This window comes from Dermacentor albipictus, chromosome 1 (assembly GCF_038994185.2).
Source record: "Dermacentor albipictus isolate Rhodes 1998 colony chromosome 1, USDA_Dalb.pri_finalv2, whole genome shotgun sequence".
NCBI classification, from domain to species: domain Eukaryota; kingdom Metazoa; phylum Arthropoda; class Arachnida; order Ixodida; family Ixodidae; genus Dermacentor; species Dermacentor albipictus.
The window spans coordinates 81813121-81831358 of record NC_091821.1 but is presented as its reverse complement, the minus strand read 5'-3'; the positions used below and the strand labels follow the sequence as shown (position 1 = coordinate 81831358).

At 46.9% G+C, this 18238-nt stretch overlaps 1 protein-coding gene across 5 annotated transcripts in view; it reads left to right on the top strand.

Moving 5' to 3' along the window:
- Positions 1 to 18238, top strand: part of LOC135907442 (lysosomal alpha-mannosidase-like) — a 566544-nt gene that overhangs the window by 244504 nt on the left and 303802 nt on the right. Inside the window, exon 2 of one of the 5 annotated variants that reach the window (XM_065439128.2) lies at positions 5900 to 5967. The exons of the other annotated variants lie outside the window; for them this stretch is intronic. Coding sequence (XP_065295200.1) covers positions 5900 to 5967 — 68 coding nt within the window. The remainder of the gene's footprint in view (positions 1 to 5899; positions 5968 to 18238) is intronic. 5 annotated transcript variants of the gene reach the window in all.

Genomic DNA, 18238 nt, shown 5'->3' with positions numbered 1-18238 from the left:
AACCAGGGCCTGTATTCATCAAAACGTGTTGGGCTCGACTTATTCGTAAAAGAAAATTCTAGCCAATCCGCATGCTGTACGTGTGATTAGGAAAGGTGGACGGTCAATGGCAAAGAACACTTACGAAAGAAGAGCTTTGTGAATCCGGTCCCAGATGTAAAACTAGTGTTGAAACTAGATGTGAAACTAGGTGGGAAACAGTGCTCGATGTAGCGGATACCGCCTTTTGATTTTACTTGCATAAACTGATAAAAATGATTAAAATGAATCGAACTGTATAAAACAGAAGCAAAGCTTTAGGAAATCGCACCTGTGAAAAAGATGGGGCGTTGGAGGGGGAAGGAAAGTGGGAGTGAAGGCTTGCTTTATTGCGCTAGCAATTATGGAAGCTCCAGGCGACCTTTCGCCGTCGCTGAGGTGTTGGAAGTGCGATACGATCCTATCGTACCCCGCGCGCAGTGGATTCGAGGGAAAGCATGCGAGACGGAGCCGAGAAGAATGGTTGGTGGATTGGTGCGTGCCGTCTTCCCGAGCGTCCACTACTGGAGGTCACGTGATCAAGAGCGTGCCGTGGGATGGGAGGCTATTGAGCACACTTCTTTCCTTCTCTGGCTCGGCCGTGCATGACTGCGAATGGCTGCCCACTCGGCGGAGTCCATACGCGGCATATGCCATACTTGCTAGTGTAATTACTAAGCGAATGTGTACTGCAATTTATACGGCCGATAGAACTACGAACCTCACTTCGTGTACTCGTCTAGTGCTTTGCTTTTGCTATCGTTGTACCGACTTTTGTACGTTGTACCGAAACAAGTTCTGACGAAAGTGATATATTTTCGTTTCCAAGAATAAAGGGAATGAGTTATCTTGTGCATTTTCAAACAAAAGTAAACTTACTTCAATTAATGTTTTCTTTAATGGGATATATTTTAAGTAAACTTCGTTTCGGTTATAATCTTAAAGCGGAGACACTCTCTCCACATCTACTTATCCCAAAGCAGTTGGTAAAGGAGTATCCAGTGGTGTATGAAAGTACCAGCGTCTGCTTTTTATGCGTAATTGATCATAGAATGAAGAAAATTACCATAGAGACCGTGACGTCTTACAGTTCGCGCACATTTTTATACGGATCATGGGTATTGTTAATCCTGATCCTTCTCTTTTAGTTGAATGCATTCCATCGCCGCCTTCATTCGAATATACTAACGATCTCAAAATTGTCCGAAATCATCACCGCTTTACTAGATGGACCCTTCACTAGTTCTCCGCTCGCAGTTTTGCTTCAAGAACAGCGACGAGACGAACGAAGCTAGGCTATACACCTCGGATATATTTTTAAAAAATCCGTCATCCAACGAACGACTCAGCGCCTTATTTGGCAGCGTTGTTTACTTAATCGAAACGTGCAAACTCGTGCTGGCAAGACAGGAGATTTAATAGAATGCTTGGAATACCTTAATAACCTTCGCATTTCTTGATCTTATTACGTGAGCGTGCAGCATAAGGATTAAAGTGCGGTTTTGGAAACTTGCGCGCATTCTCTGGTCCGTCACTCGGTACCGACACTTAGGTACTGTTAGGATCGACACTTAGGTACTGTTAGGCGATGGTGGCTATTCCACATCACGCTGTGATACGTCATGCTGAACCCTTTTGAAATGACAGCTTAAACGCACACGATATGTAAGGCCGCCGTTCTAGCTCAACGGACGCTAGTGCGCACGTGGCTTTAGCACACGCGGTGTGATGCACGTCTGCCGACAATAGACAGTTTTAGTTACACGTACGTAGAGGCTTCACGTACGCAAACGTGAAAAGCCTACGTACCTTACGTGCACGCCATCTGAAACACTTTTAGCTACACGTACGCGACGCAAGCCAAGAGGGACCCCGTACCCCCATCTATCGGGAAATGTGAACACGGCGGTAGCCAATTGAATCCTGTCGCCGTGTTTCGATGCGAGCCGTCTGCGCGCGCGCGGCCCGCTATCGCTTGTTCGTGATCTTGCGGAACTCCCGCGCGAAGCTGTCTACGTGCGCAAGAAACGCACGCAAAGAATTGAATCTCACGTACGTCCGTGAGACGCGCGCGCGCCCGCTACGTTGTACGCATGCGCACTGCTCACACGTAGACGCTCTACGTACGTGAAGCCTCTACGTACGTGTAACTAAAACTGTCTAATATATACGTGCCCCTGCAGCTCAGCGGCTCGTGTTCTGTACGACGTCGCTTGATCGAATCCCAGCAGCGAGGCCCGGGACTCGTTTAAACTCACTTAGACTCGCATGCGGGCTAACCGACCCAGGGTGTTCAATATCAAACCGGAGCCTTCGACTGCGACGTCACGCTCCGGCTTCACAGCGAATCTTTAGGCGTAAAACTTATATCAGTTTATACGCGTTACAAAATTAAGCCTTATTATTGTTTTTTTTTTCTGATGGGGATTGACAGCGTCGTCACAGGCGGGGGCTCATATATAGACATAAATAAGCAATATTATAATATTGAAGACGTCTCACGCGCGGCGTGTACGTTTTTATTTGTTTGTTTCTTTCTTGTTTGACGTGCACGGCGTCTGACAAAATGCACTCCGCTATACATCACATCACATCACATCACTTTATTTTCCTTAAAGACCCCTTTCGGGGTGTTACATAAGGGGTGCGGTTTACAAGATGCAGGCGTTCACAGAAGTCGAAAATGTGGATGGACAGGTTATGGCAGCGACATGGTGGGGAAGGCCGTTCCAATCAGTTGCTGTTCGTGAAAAAAAAAATGAGTTCATGAAGGTAGTAGTACGGGCTCGTGGACGCAAAACTTGAAGAGGGTGACCGATGCGATGGGATCGGCGTGGTGGGGGTGCGCAGATGTATGGTTCTTGTCTTAGGGGCGAATAAAAAAACTTGTGATATAAAACAAGACTGGCAATGCGACGGCTAGCAGAAAGATCACACAAACCTGATTGTAATTTTAGCGATGATATGCTAACGTCGTATGAGTATGAAGAGTGAATAAATCTGGTAGCTCGGTTTTGTACAGCTTCGATGGCATTTGTTAAATATGCTTGATGAGGGTTCCAGATGGGCGATGCGTATTCCAGTTTAGTTCTGATAAGTGAGATGTATGCTTGTAGTCTGACGTGTTGAGGGGCTTCCCTCAGGTGACGTTTTAAGAAACCTAATGTTTTATTAGCTGATGATATTAGGTTAGTTACGTGCAGTCGCCAAGATAAGTCATGAGACATGGTGATACCTAAGTATTTGTAAGACTGGACGAGGTCAACAGGGGAGTTAGAAACGGAATATTCAAAAACAAAAGGGTTGCGACGGCGGTGAAAAGACATGTACTTACATTTGTTAGGGTTGAGTGTCATCATCCACTGCGAACACCAGTTTAGCACAAGGTTTAGGTTTGCCTGAAGGGATTCTTGGTCAGAAGGGTTAGTCACCGAACGATAAATAACGCAATCATCAGCGAACAAGCGGATATGGCAAGATACGCGCTGGGGTATGTCGTTTATGTAAATGAGGAATAACAAGGGACCGAGGACGGATCCTTGCGGGACGCCAGAGGTGACTGGGAGCGGGTCGGAGGATTGGTTATTAATGAAGACAGACTGAGAGCGATGCGTGAGGAATTCGTTAATCCACGCGATGATGTTTGGATGCAGGTTTAACTGGGAAAGTTTAAGAAGCAAGCGTTGATGAGGTACTTTATCGAATGCCTTAGCGAAGTCTAAGAAGATGGCGTCAGTTTGTAGATTATTATCAAGGTTGGCGTGAATGTCATGAAGAAAAATGGCTAGTTGAGTCTCGCACGAAAAACCCTTACGAAAACCATGCTGTGACGGATGAAAGAAGTTATTGGAATCCTTTTGAAATGACAGCTTAAACGCACACGATATGTAAGGCCGCCGTTCTAGCTCAACGCAATCGAAGGAATACCGAAGGAACTTCACGTTTCCCGAGGAAAAGGTGGCCGTGCGTCTTGTTATACGCGGCGATAAAGTTTGCATAGCGACAATTCTTTTAACGTGTTTTCCACACTTTTTGTGATATGAAACCTCCAGCTCTATTCAGGGCCACAGATTCGATTTCCGGCTGCTGCGTCTGCATTATTCGATCCGAGTTGAAGTTCGCACGAACGATCACGGGCCGAGGTTTGGGCACCGTTAGAAAGAGGGGGAGCGCAGCTGCGCTCTAAATGAGCCTTTGAGAGCCCATATGGCGCTTCGGGATCAAAAGGCTCTAAAGGCACGAACAGAAGGTCCCGCCGTGGAGGCCACCCGGCCGTCACGATTTTATGGTCTGAACAGATGCGGGCAGTATGCATGATTTGTTTGAATTATATCGCGGTTTGCTGTGTGGGGTGGTTAACGAGGAATTAATATCATAACGCATTACTTTGTTGGCGCACGTTGGAAAGTCGAGCATACTGGTAGTACGCCCTCATGTGCAGATCGGGCGACTCCGTCGGCGTGGTCATTCCCGCTGATGCCGCACTGTCTTGGCCAGTGAAAGATCACGCTGTGTCCCTTGTCGTGGCTGCGATGATATATCTGTCGGATTTTTCAGGCCATTTGTTCATTGGGTCCGTGGCGCGTTGGGCTTTGTATGCACTGAAGGGCTGCCTTGGAGTCACTAAACACTGTCCATTGTTGCTGTGGTTCCCGATTAATGAAATCAAGTGCAGCACGGAGTTCCGTAAGCTCTGCACCCGTCGACGTAGTCACACATGAAGTATTGAACTTGGTTTTTTGAGATTTTGCCGGGATGATGATGACTGCAGCAGCAGAGCTGTTGAGCTTTATATTGAACCATTGGTGTAGGCATGTTGTGGGAATCTGTGCATCTTGTAAACGTGTTCTAAGGTCGCTTGCTTTAAAGCTTGCAACCGCGCTCCAGCTTTCCTTTTGGTGCCCGGAAATGTCAATTGTACTTGCTGCCGTGCGGACACCACAGTGAGGTTGACAATCATGTAGCAGGCGTGAATGGTGTTAGCAAGTAGGACTGATGTCTTACAATACTTTTGAAGTTGTCTTGATTCCGCTTTCGCGAACAGACGCTGCGGCTGGCCTCCGATTCATATCTCTTGAATGTACTCTTCCGCTGTGGGACTCGAACGTTTTCACCATGTGTCGTTCGCGTTCGTTTTTCCAAATATACAGATGCATCTACAGCGTGGGTTACCACGACGTGAACAGACCATGATGTACCGTCTGTGGCTACGCGTAGCATTTACCAACTCTTATGCCGTCTTTATTGGAATGGCCAACAGCCCCACCAGCGGCACATGCAAATTTGAAGAGACGCTCGCACACAATATCTGTGTCTGCCCGTGCTATAGTGTTGAAAAGCAAGTGATGTGCAGAGTGGTGGACCAATTGGACAATTGTCTTCTATCAGAACTGAAAGCTCTAGGCCAATTCTCCCAAAGAACATCCTGGCAGAAGGCCTTATTTGCGCTACTAAGATTCCTGCGGTCTGCGGGGCTTTATGACAGACTCTATGAAAGCCGACACTACCGTTCTATAGTGTACGCGGTTTGTTTGTGATCGTCTGTCTTTCTCTCTCTCTCTATCCCTTCCGCTCTCTTTCTCTTTGTATCCCCCTACTCCCTTCCGCCGTGCAGGATAGCGAACCGGAACTACCTCTGGTTAACCTTCCTGCATTTCTGTGCATTCTTTCTATCTGTCTATCTCTTGGTAGTACGCAATACGACTGACATATTTGCAACAAGAGTGTCCGTTATTTTTTCTGTAAAGACCTGAAGCTTTAGCATATGCGAGCCTCGTTGCAAGTCGCCGGTACTTGCTGTTTTGCAGTGCGTTCCGTTGATTGAACCGATAAGTCTTATGGGACGAAACATGAACTTTTCCTTTCATTTTGTCTTTTGCAGGTGAGTTTGCGCAGTACAGAGCCCGCAACTTCTTGGTTTGTCACGCGGAACACCAAGTCGTCGTAGTAGTAAGTATTCTATGACAACTGACACTCGGGGTATTGTGTATTGAACAAGGAGCCCCAGTGTTACGGGGGGTTCAAGGCAAAAGAGTCCGACGAAACCTAAGCTCTTCTTACGAGTTGTGAATGCGAAAGCATTAATGTCCAATTGAACGCTGAGCGGTCCTTCGAGTTATGAACTCCTCGCGGCCAAGCGAGCGTGTTGAGACGCCTTACCGATGCGCAATTAGAACGCAGGCGAGAGCTTGCGCGGACAAGGAGCGCGCGGATAACACAGGCTTCCTAGAACGAGAGCGAGGAGGACGTGGCGTCGTGGCGATTTCCTCTCTCCTCAAGCAACACATTGCGCGCTAACACGGCAGCCGGTGTTCCCTTTCGCCCTCTCTGCTCCGTCGAGCCGCGTTCGTGACGTGGCGTCGCAGCCAGTGAGAATTTAGGAGCCGTTTCGCTGCTGCGACGCCGGACGCCGGCTTTTTCTCTTAATGAGCCGTTTGACGGCTTCGCATCAGTATGTCATTTTGTCGACCTGAATGCGCTGATCTTATTGCACTGTGCAGAAAATAAATGTATTTTTGAACAACTCAGCGTATACCAGCTAGAGCAATGTTTTCGGGAAACTTAGGTTTGTTCGTCGCACGCATGAGCGCGAGGTATTATGCGGAGAAGAAGCTAACTGGGTAATAAGCAACAGCGGCCGCTGCGCGACGACGACCATGCACCACCTATATATACACTCTAATCAAGAGCAACTTGGCTACACCATTCTTTTTTTAAATTTTTACTGTGAACAGCTGTGTCCGTCGGTTATTTATGTGAACCAAGGCGTCACCAAAGCGTATACCAGTTTTTCATTCTCATCATCTGCGTTGTTTTCTTTAAATGTCGCTGCGCAAAAATAGTTGCTCGACGTCTCATCAACGTTGAAGAACAGCGCAGAAAATAACTCCTGAAACGTACGTGACATTTAGCGAGTGCATTGATAAATGTGAGCACGGATGGCATGGCATGCGCAGGACTTGTCAAGAATCATTAAACATGGTGCCCATGTCCAAAGCTGTCGTTATACCACGTGCGATGTAGTTCCTGTAGAAATTTCTACGCACATTGAAAGGGGCTTAGTTCTGTTCGCTCACTTGGCCTTCAGTGTGCCAGGGTGTTACATACAGGAGGCCCGAGAAGAAAAGCTGCAATGTACGTATTCAAAAGGGCGCAATATTTGTTCGCGTAAAAAACATGTCTACAAAGGCGTACTCTACGCAGTGGCTACACGTTCGCTGGAGACATTGTTACGTCACGGCTAGGGGCCTCGTTGCACGGAATTTTAACGAGGCAACTTCTCCAATAATCACTGCGAGCCCGATTACTTCACCCAGAAACACTGATGCGGTGCAGCACGAAAGCAAAAGCACCTGCGGCCATCAAAGCTACGCGTGTCTCAAGCGCTCGACTGAGCAATTTTTTCCTCTTCAAGAATGCGTAACTTTGCGTTCGTAAACAAATTGCGTAAACAGTTGCATCTCGGACGTGTATGTATACGTACGCGAAGGCGCTTGGAGTTCTACTCCCATACCTCTGCCCCCATGTTTTTCTCCCCCATTTTTGAGAGCGCTCGTTGGAAAGTTTACTATATACGTTTTCCCTGCATTTGAAGCGATTCCTACTGAAAAGAGGCACGAAGAACGGGCTTGGCTAGCTTTCGTGACTGCGCACATGTGCGTGTTCACCGCCGTTTGTTGCTTCGTGTTTCAACCGATCTTGGCTAACATCCCGCGCTGGCTGCCGTAATGTTTCTTTCACAGCGGCAGCCCATGCGTAACTTGAGAGTCTTTTCTCTCCTTAGATTCGCGATAAGCAGCAATCCGATATAAATCACCCACGTGCACTTCCCGTTTTCTGGCTCTGAACTCGCGTGTCCCACACTACAAGAAATAAATAATACAAACCAGCTATCTTCGTCCGCACTTGAACGTATACACAAGAGACTAAGTTAAACGCAAGCGAGGGGGAAATTAGGAGCCGTGTAACACCATCAGTGGTCTGCTTTTACGTGCATTTGCGATTAATTGCAAGTAAGTTCAACTGCGCTGGTCGGCGGCGCATTGTGCTGGAGCCACGGCGCAAAAAAACGCAAGCACGGGAGGAAAAGGGGATGGACGCGCAGTTTCGCCTGGCCATCGCCTCTCCCTCCTATGCTTTCAATTGTATGCGCTGCGTCGCCAATGTGAATGCAAATAAATTGGATTTAGCCTGCCCGTATAGGTGTCGCAGCTTGGGGAATACGTGCCGGAATGCTGTTATGTGACCTTTTTGTGTATCCTTTTATTTCGCCCTTTTGCCATTTCCTTGCTCACGCTTCCTAGGCCGCGGGACAGTTCAGGTGTCCACTGACAAGTGAGACACTTGTGAAGCCGGCAGCCTATGTTGCTCAGTTCTTTCATCTTGTTCTTCTTCTTCTTCTTCTACTTCTTCAACAACAACAACAACAATGTTTATTGCCATCTTACACTGCCACACATCGAAAGCAGGCCTGTCAAAGCCAAGAAGTGGCTTCCATGACTAGGCCCGGCACATCAGCAGGTGACAAGACGACAACATCGTTAACATATCAAAGTCTGACACTGATAAATAAAAATACAGAAGCTCCAAAAGAGCTGAGACCTAGCTCACTTACACCAGTGAGAAAACAAAACAAGAAATAACGACAACAATAATATTATGAATAATGCAGTATAATAATGAGTGTAAGATATGTTCTACATCGAAATAAACGAAACAACAATTTCCTAACCTAATAAGAATACTAATAGTAATAATAATAATACGCCTACGAAGGAGGATCACCACAGGTGGTGCGCAGCTCACTACTCGTTTTGTATACTACTCGTTTATTGTATACGTGATTACGGCGCCGCCGCCACACTATGCACCAGCAACTGAGTATAGCACAGTCCTCCAGTGCAGTACTAGTTTTGCACGCTCTGGTTAAACTCAGCGTCACGAGATCCATGGCACATCCAGCGCGCTGCTGCTCACATCTAGTTCCCCGGTGTTGCATATCTGGTATAATGCGCCCGCACAGACAAGCTAAACACCCTATTTATATTGTAGGTTTGGCTGCGTGTGCGTTGTTATGCATAGTATGAATACGGACTTGCAATAGAGTGGGGGCAAATGTCTGCATCGAGGGAAGACCCGCCGCGGTAGCTGAGTGGCTATGGCGTTGCGAGGCTGAGCTCGAGGTCGCTGGTTCGAGTCCGGTGGCCGAAGTTGGATGAGGGACAAAAAAAAAAGGAAAACAAACACAGCTTTCGTGTAGTTGAATTTATAGATACACGTTAAAGAACAACAGCCGGCCGAAATTTACCGGGAGCTCCCCCCCAGCGGCGTGTCTCACAATCAGATCGTGGTTTTGGCACAGAATACCCCCCCCCCCTTTTTTTTTATCGCGCTAATAAATACGCGCGTGACAGAAGCAGAGCGTTTATTGTTCGTTGTGGGGGCAACTACGATTCGTTCAAAAACTTTCTTTGCTCACAGCTTGCACTCATCGATCCGTTTCGCTGTTTCTGTCACTTTGTGCAGCGGCGTTACAACGCCGCCTCTTTTAAAATTCAGCAACGGCGCTGCATTGTCATGTTTTAAGCTCATCAGTAAATGGCCGGAACCGAGAGGAAGAAATTCGAAACGCACAGCAGGAGCGTAAAACAGAAGCCGCCTCTGGAGCCGGAGAGCAAATCGTTAATCAGCTTGTCGGACGATGCGTGTGGTTCAGATCAGTGATGCGATTTTTTCCTCTTCTTCCTATCAATAATACGGGAAGCGGAATCTGCGGCATGCAAGAAGGATTTCGGTGCTCCCTTCTCCGCGCCCCATTTTCTTTTATAGGCAAGTATTGACAAGTTGTTAGAAGAAAGAAAGAAAGAAAGAAAGAAAGAAAGAAAGAAAGAAAGAAAGAAAGAAAGAAAGAAAGTCTTGGAAATGAAGGCGAAGAAAGCAGGCCCACCATTTGGCCTTTTCTTCGTTTCGTGCATACGAACTGCATACATCATTGGTTTTTTTCCGATGCTTTCATGGAGATGCCGCCCTCGAAGGCAGGAGGCGCTTCTTTGCGGACTTAGATGTATAATGATGTAAAGATAAGACGAGTTGCCGACAATTCAGATTATACTCGGGGTGGTGCCACTGGCAGCGCTGGCCGCTCGAATCGACGTCACATATTCTAATTAATCTGCGCGCTGGTTAGAATTAGCTAATTACATTTAGGTTTTGCACTTGATTTTTGACGCCTGCTGCAGCTCCGTAACGGGATCCGAATTTTAGGTAAACATATACGGCTACCACTTTAAAAATAACCCTAAAGAACTGTCGCATGAGAAATTGAGGTTTTGTGGGTAGGGTCGTTAGTTCCCCGCGCTGCGGGCCGGGCGCTCTTCCTTGCCACTCGATGATGACTCTTCGTCTCTCTCCGTACGATGGTGTACGTGTTCGCTGTTGTGTAAGGACATGGCGCCCCTGAAAAAAAAGCAATTAATAGCACACGCCCACGCGCACACACAAACACACACGGACACACATGGTGCGAGGAGGTGGGGGACAAGAAGAAACATATGGACTTGTGCCCTTCTTTACGCACTGTAAATCGTGAATCTAGTCCGACTCGCCCAGACCTCCATTCTTACGCGCGCGCGCGCAAACACAAACACACACACACACACACACACACACACACACACACACACACACACACACACACACACACACACACACACACACACACACACACACACACACACACACACACACACACACACACACACACACACGCGCGCGCGCGCGCACGCACGCACGCACGCACGCGCACACACACACACACGCACACACGCGCACACACACACACACACACACACACACACACACGCACGCACGCACACACACACACACACACACACACACACACACACACACACACACACACGCGCGCGCGCGCGCACGCACGCACACGCACACACACACACGCACGCACGCACACGCACACACACGCGCGCGCGCGCACATGTGCGCATGCACACACGCATACACACACGCACGCACACACACAAAGAGAAAGTGAATGCAAAACATGGTTCAGAGCAGTTCCACTATATTAATTTAGCGGATCACGAAACGCAGCATGAAGAAAGTAATAACCGTGCAAGACAGGCCTGCTAGCAAGCAAGCAAGATGAAAAGGGGGCAAAAGTGAAACAGACGGGGAGCAGCTGCCGTAGGGCTAGCTGCCGTCTGCGGTTGACAGGCCGCGGCCGTAGAGAATAGGTTTATTCACGGCAAGAAATAAGTGTGCTTCTCAAGGCGATCTCGCGAGTTTGACGCTGTGCCGCCTGGGAAGCAAAGTTTCGACGCTGGTAAAGAGTGCGCCCTTTCATGTTCGCCGTCGTGCACGAGGAGGACCGAAGTTGGCCGCAGCGCAAGCGGCAGGCCCATCGTGAACTCTGGGCATGGCGTCTGAGCGTACCGGGCATTTCTCCATGCGTGCGCCGGCATGTATCGTCGACCTTTTTCTCCAGTGACTGCGCTGCCCGCGCACAAAGACGTCCTTGAAAAGGTTGGCAGCGAAGTGAGAGACACAAAGCATCGAACCATGTCAGCAAACGGGTCACCCGCATAGAAAGCGGCCGGCGGCAGCCCACCCTCTTTTCTCGAGTACGCGCTCGCAAAGGAGACGCCGAAAACAAAGCCGCCCGCACTGGCGCTTTTATGGGAAGCGATCGGCGGCAACTTCCGAGGCCCCGAAGAGGAACAAAGATGGAAATTCTCCGCGTGCGCGAGCAACGGAGAACGCGCTTCGTGGGCCGCGGGAAGGCTTCGTCGGAAAGCGAACGCTGCCTCGAGTGGACGACAGCTTGTAGACGGCTACAAGTGCACTTTGGGGAAACGGCGCCAGCTTGTTAAACCGCGAGGCTTTTTGTTTGTGCAGCTGCCCGCGCAAAAAACTTGAGGAATCGTATTCAGCACAACAGTTCGGCCATCATTAACGTCCGCAAATGGGTGCTTTGTAATCGCGCTCCTTCTCTGTTTGAAGACTATGTTTTCCTTGGCGAGTTAACACCACTTCTCCGTATCAGGTTTCGTGTCTAAATACAGTCGTACTGGGGCTACTTGGTGCCCCGGATATCTGCCCACAAGGTATGTGCCAAAGGATATGCGACCCTGGGGTTGGTGGGAAGGTACCACTGGATGTGTGACCCTGGGGCCACTGATTATGTGACTGCTGGCAAAAATTTGGAAGGCGATTCAAGCTCTAGTTGACCTGGATGAGACGTTATTGCTACAGCGCAGCTCTCACAATAAATATGATATATATATATATATATATATATATATATATATATATATATATATATATATATATATATATATATATATATATATATATATATATATATATATATACACACACACACTCCTTTTTTTCTGAGTTTCAACACGGCTTCCGCAAAACATGCTCATGTGACACCCAACTAGTATCATTCACGCATAAACTAAACCTATTGCTTGACCACTCTTCAGTTGCAGATCTAATTTTTTTGGACTTCGCAAAAGCGTTCGATAAAGTGTGCCATAGCTTATTAATCTACAAACTGCAACAACTAAACCTTGAGCCTAAAATTCTGTACTGGCTTGAAGTTTTCCTCACTAACCGTTCACAGTTCGTTTCAGCTAACGAAGCAACATCTAATCTGAGTCCTGTTTATTCAGGTGTACCACAAGGCTCCGTGCTTGGACCCCTCCTATTTCTCATATATATTAACGACTTACCTTCCTGTGTTTCATCTCAAATTCACCTATTTGCTGACGACTGCGTAATTTACACCGAAATAACTCGCGACGAGGATGTTACCAGGCTTCAAGCTGACCTTAACGCCATTTCTGCATGGTGCAATTCATGGTTAATGGAACTAAACGTTAACAAGTGTAAATTCATGCGTGTATCTCGAACTACCAGTGAACCACCTGTGTACTCCCTTAATAACACTCCATTAGAATTGGTAACAACTTACAAGTACCTTGGCCTTCACTTCACCTCTGATCTTACTTGGAATACTCACATCACCCATATAATAAGTAACGCTAACAGAATGCTAGGTTACTTACGACGCAACTTTTCCAAAGCACCTTCTTCCTTAAAATTAATCCTCTATAAAACTCTAATACGACCTAAACTTGAGTACGCTGCTTCAATCTGGGATCCAGGTCAAGTAAACCTAATACACTCACTAGAAATGGTTCAGAATAACTCTACTCGTTTCATTCTTTCTAACTATAATAGAACCGCGAGTATCAGTGCCATGAAATCTAGCCTCAACCTACCGTCCTTGTTATCACGTCGAAAATTGTTCCGTTTGTGCCTTTTTCATAAATTATTTCATCACCCGCTGCTACGCAACAAACTTATTTCTCCGCCTCCGTATGTATCACCCAGACTAGACCACATTCATAAGGTTGACATTTCATTTTGCAGATCGAACGCTTTTTTGCAGTCATTTGTACCACGCACTTCCAATGAGTGGAATCACCTCCCCGCCTCGATAGCCACTATCGCAGATCACCAATTATTCAAGAATGTCATAGCTAACATTGTATAACTAGGAACCTTTTTTTTTCATATTGTTCAACCTGTACTCACAAATGCCTTAGCTAACATTGTATATCTAGGTGCCATTTGTTAAATAGTTTTGTTTATACATATTCATATACATAATTTTCTGCACTAATAACTCCTGTTTGTTGAATTTACCCGTTTTTGCTTGTAACCACTCCCCTCTATAATGCCGTAATGGCCCTGAGGGTATGATTAATAAATAAAAAAAAATATATATACATATATATATATATATATATATATATATATATATATATATATATATATATATATATATATATATATATATATATATATATATATATGTATATATATATATAAGCTTTTAGGATATGCCGGAGATGGTAGCCTGGCTGATAGCCTCCCCTCACGATCCCGAATTCGTCGTTAATATATATAGTTATGCAGTCTTTTCTGCGTACTTGTGGGTCTGTTTTCTCTGTGGATGGCTCATAAGCTGTGGTTCGTGGTTTGAGGTCTTGGGCACTTGAATATCCGTTCCATTAATACGTAGAATATGTTTTTCAGAGGCTCTTCTTTTTACTAAATATCGCGAGATCAGAATAGGCTTGTTGCGGTCATAAATCTAAATAAACAGCAATTTGATATTCTAGTTGGCAGATAGTTCCTGTATTCTGTATTTTAAAGACCAATATGGTTTCGAAATGTTGCTGAAGCCATCGAGAAAAGAAAAGGGAACGAATATTTCAACTTGTTAATGCTTATGTATACTTACAGAAATACACGGCCGATAGCAAATAACCTACCGCTCTGGTCTTATGAATGCGTACCCTAGGCGCATGGCCTAAATGTCAGTGAAGCCCGCGGCAGTCGGCGTCCCACACCTGTGTGGGCTGCTAAAGCACCTCCATCGTGCCGCCTCTCTTATTCCATATAGTGCCAGACTGTGCACACCTGTTATCAAATTTTCAGACGGTTCGTAATAAACCTCAGGATCGCTGCCACTACACTCCTTTACACGAAGTACACATTCCTGCATTATAAAGGCGTGCTATATCCTGCGTAGAAGAGGCACGATTAGCACGCCTTCATCGTTTCCTGCTGCAAACACATTGGCTATAGTTGTACATGTTGTCATCGTTATTTCACGGGCAGATTTATGTTTTCCCAATCCCCTTTCGAGACGCGGAAACCTTCTGCGTCGTTAAGGCATAAAGCAACGAGAGCATTACCATACAGTAAGTCGAGAGGCCTCGGCGGGCATTTATTTATACTTGGTTCGCACCTTCGCATGCACGCACAAATATGGCGCTCCATCTCTTCCCACCTAACTCTTTCCTCGCAGTGCGGGATATAAAAGGGAGTGTGCGCCTGGTTAACCTGTCTCTCTTTCTTTCTGTTCTCTCGCTCTGTCTTTCGAGGCGAATGGGCTTCCCTCCCGTACTCTCAGAGCCGAAGACCAGAGCCACATCCTTCTCATAAGCCCGCTCACCTTCATCTATTGCGCTATCCGTATACTAAGGCATTAAGTAAGGCTGCCAGCCCAATAGCTGATATGGCAGTGTAGAAGAAAACAAAGAAGCTGCTCGCTCGAGCCAGTGGCCGGGGCCGGCAGACAAACGGCCGACCGGAGCGGAGGGGCGGCGTCCATATAGCGGCGTCGCTTTTCGGAAGCCGCGCCTGTCACGCGTGCCGCAGGTGGTAAATACGCCGGCTTGAATCGGGGCACCGCGCGGGACGCGGCCACTCGAGCCGCCCGGGGCCAGATGCCACTGCCAGCCAGTGCTCGTTACTTACGCGCCGCGAGTATAGATGCGCCACAGTGACTCGGTTGCTAATGAGTCGAGCCACCAAACGAGCGACTGCGGCTCCGGTTTCCAGGACCACGCGGTTGGCTAGGGTCTAAAGGCGAGACCGTTCACGCGGGCTGTGGGCGACATTAAAGAGGGCGCACGGATAAGCTACAAATGCCAGAAAGAATAATGGGTTCGGGACTTATGGTCGTCCCCATCCGCGGGTTTAAGGGTTGGCTTCGAGAGATGTATGGTTTTATATAAAGAGACATTAAAACAGTTTAAAGCATTCTTTCGAAACTATATTTCCTGTTAATCTTGAGGTTTAAGGGGTCGAGGGGAAAGTGGCCAAACTCCCCGTTCTTGAATTTCGCGACGAAAGCCCATCGCCGTCACTTCAGTGTGACGTCACTGATTTCTATGCATTTTGGCCTGTTTCGGCCGTTTTGGTGCGACAAGTGTTCTCGATCCTTGGCTTCTCCAGAATACAACGTAGTTAATATTTACCTATAAAGATTAGCTAGGCCCGAGCAGAAGCCGTCCCTATCCATTACTCCACGGGGATGTGGTGCGGGAACTCATCCAAGGCGACGTCGCCGTCCGCTTTCGCTCTTGCGTCTTTTGTGATTTTTCAAGTTTCCGCTTTTATTTATTTATTTATTTATTTATTTATTTATTTATTTATTTATTTATTACCTCAAAGGCCCCGGTGTGGGCTATTAAATGAGGGATGGGTGACCACTTCAGTGGAATATGGACTCAATGGCAGCCTTGAAATGATGTGGATTGGAGTGGTGCACGGCGTCGGCGGAAAGGTCATTCCAGTCCCGTGCAGTCCTCACAAAGAAAGAATGTAGGTGCGCAGTGGTCCGGGCAGGCGGGGGTTATACAGATTGTTCGTGACGTAATCGGCAAGATGAACGGTGTGCTGGAATGATGGCTGAAGTGCTAGGAGCAGAATGATAAAATTTCTGATAGAGACACAGTCTGAAAACATGACGCCTTATATCTAGATTGGAAATTCCTGTTTTTAATTTTAGCGGAGAGACACTGGTGTGGTAAGAATAATCAGAATAAATATAGCGAGCTGCACGATTCTGAACTGCTTTTAGAGTGTTAGAAAGGGTGGTTTGATGCGGGTCCCAAACAGCGCATGCGTATTCTAGCTTTTTGGGCAGTGTAGGATCTCAATTTACTAATGCTGCTAAATTTTATTTGCTCTTGAATGTCCCTTTAAAATGGCACTCGGTCTATATATGCCATTCCACCTTACTTGACCTTCTTTTTCTTCCGGCAATCGGGAAGACAGCATAGGGAGAGTGGTACCAGGCCAGAGCAGGAATCTGGCAACTCGGGCCGGTCCTTCTGTTGAGGGGTGTGTGAGCTGTGCGCGATTCGGTTGGAAAGAATTACTCAGGTGGTAAGCAGACGGCTTTGCACACCGCCTGCACAGCCGACAGAATTGACAACCGCACAATGTTCAATGCGGTGTTGTTGGACATTGGCAGAATTTCAGGCTGTCTAATTATAGGGAAGCGTCGTATTGAGAAGCGTATACATATTTGAGCACGAGGCAAACTTTTATCTCTATCTGCTACATCCCTTGAGCCTTCTCATCTGCAGAAAAAGAAAGCCTTCGGCGACAACCTTTCTGCTGTTGTTGATCGTGGATTCTGGATGATTGAGCATTGGAGCGCCAGGCTTGTAAATGCTCCACCTGAGAAACGTAAGGCTGGGCAAAGAAGTTGCGCCACGACGGAAAATAAGGCGGTGGCATGAGACGTCCTTTTAAAGCATCCTGCTCCCACCGGAATTCCTACATATAGTAAAAGCGCTCATGCGGTAGTCCTCTCCTTTTTATTCTTTCGGGTGCCTTGTTCCTTTCGGCGCGTTGTCAGTGTCGTTACCACCCGCCGTGGTTGCTCAGTGGCTATGGTGTTGGGCTGCTGAGCGCGAGGTCGCGGGTTCGAATCCCGGCCACGGCGGCCGCATTTAGATGGAGGCGAAAACACCGGTGTACTTAGATTTAGGTGCACATTAAAGAACCCCAGGTGGTCGAAATTTCCGGAGTCCTCCAGTACAGCGTGCCTCATAATCAGAAAGTGGTTTTGGCACGTAAAACCCCGTAATTTAATTTAATGTCGTGGCCAAACGACGCGTCGCACATCACCGACCTTGTCGCGTGTGGCACAGGCACGAAAAGGGGTTCAACACCGTTTCGAAAAGACGCGGCTAGCGCGTAGTGCTTAATCCAAAGTATGATGATGATTTTGATTGATATCCCCTTTGAAACGAGGCAGCAACAAGTACTCACCTTGTCTGTTTTATCTCATCAGGATTTACATCTCTCGCAGTCAGCGTTTTGCCAATCTTTCTTTGATATTGTCTATCTTCATTAAAACCGCTATCTCTATATTGTGCACTTACATATACGTATTATGCTATCTCTATATTTCTATATTGCACAACGACTCCGGTTCTATCAATCGCTTCGCTGTTTTTTTTTTGCGTGTGTTTGTGCGTGTGTCTGTGTTTTCGCTAACACTATAAACGTCTCCTGCTTATCTCGACTACTGACCAGTTAATGCTTCCATCCGCTTTTAATCCCAGCGTTTCTGGAAGGTGGACATTTTCTACGGATTTCGCTAGGGGAACACCTTCGCATTCCATTATATATAGATGTGCTGAGTTGTCTGCGGTTCTATTTATTATTATTATTATTATTATTATTATTATTATTATTATTATTATTATTATTATTATTATTATTGCTGTAGTAGACACCTGCCTCGTCCTGTTGCGAGTATTTGCTCCGGTATGTTTTTGTAATGATGCAGCCAGCTCGGGCGGCCTCAAATAACAAG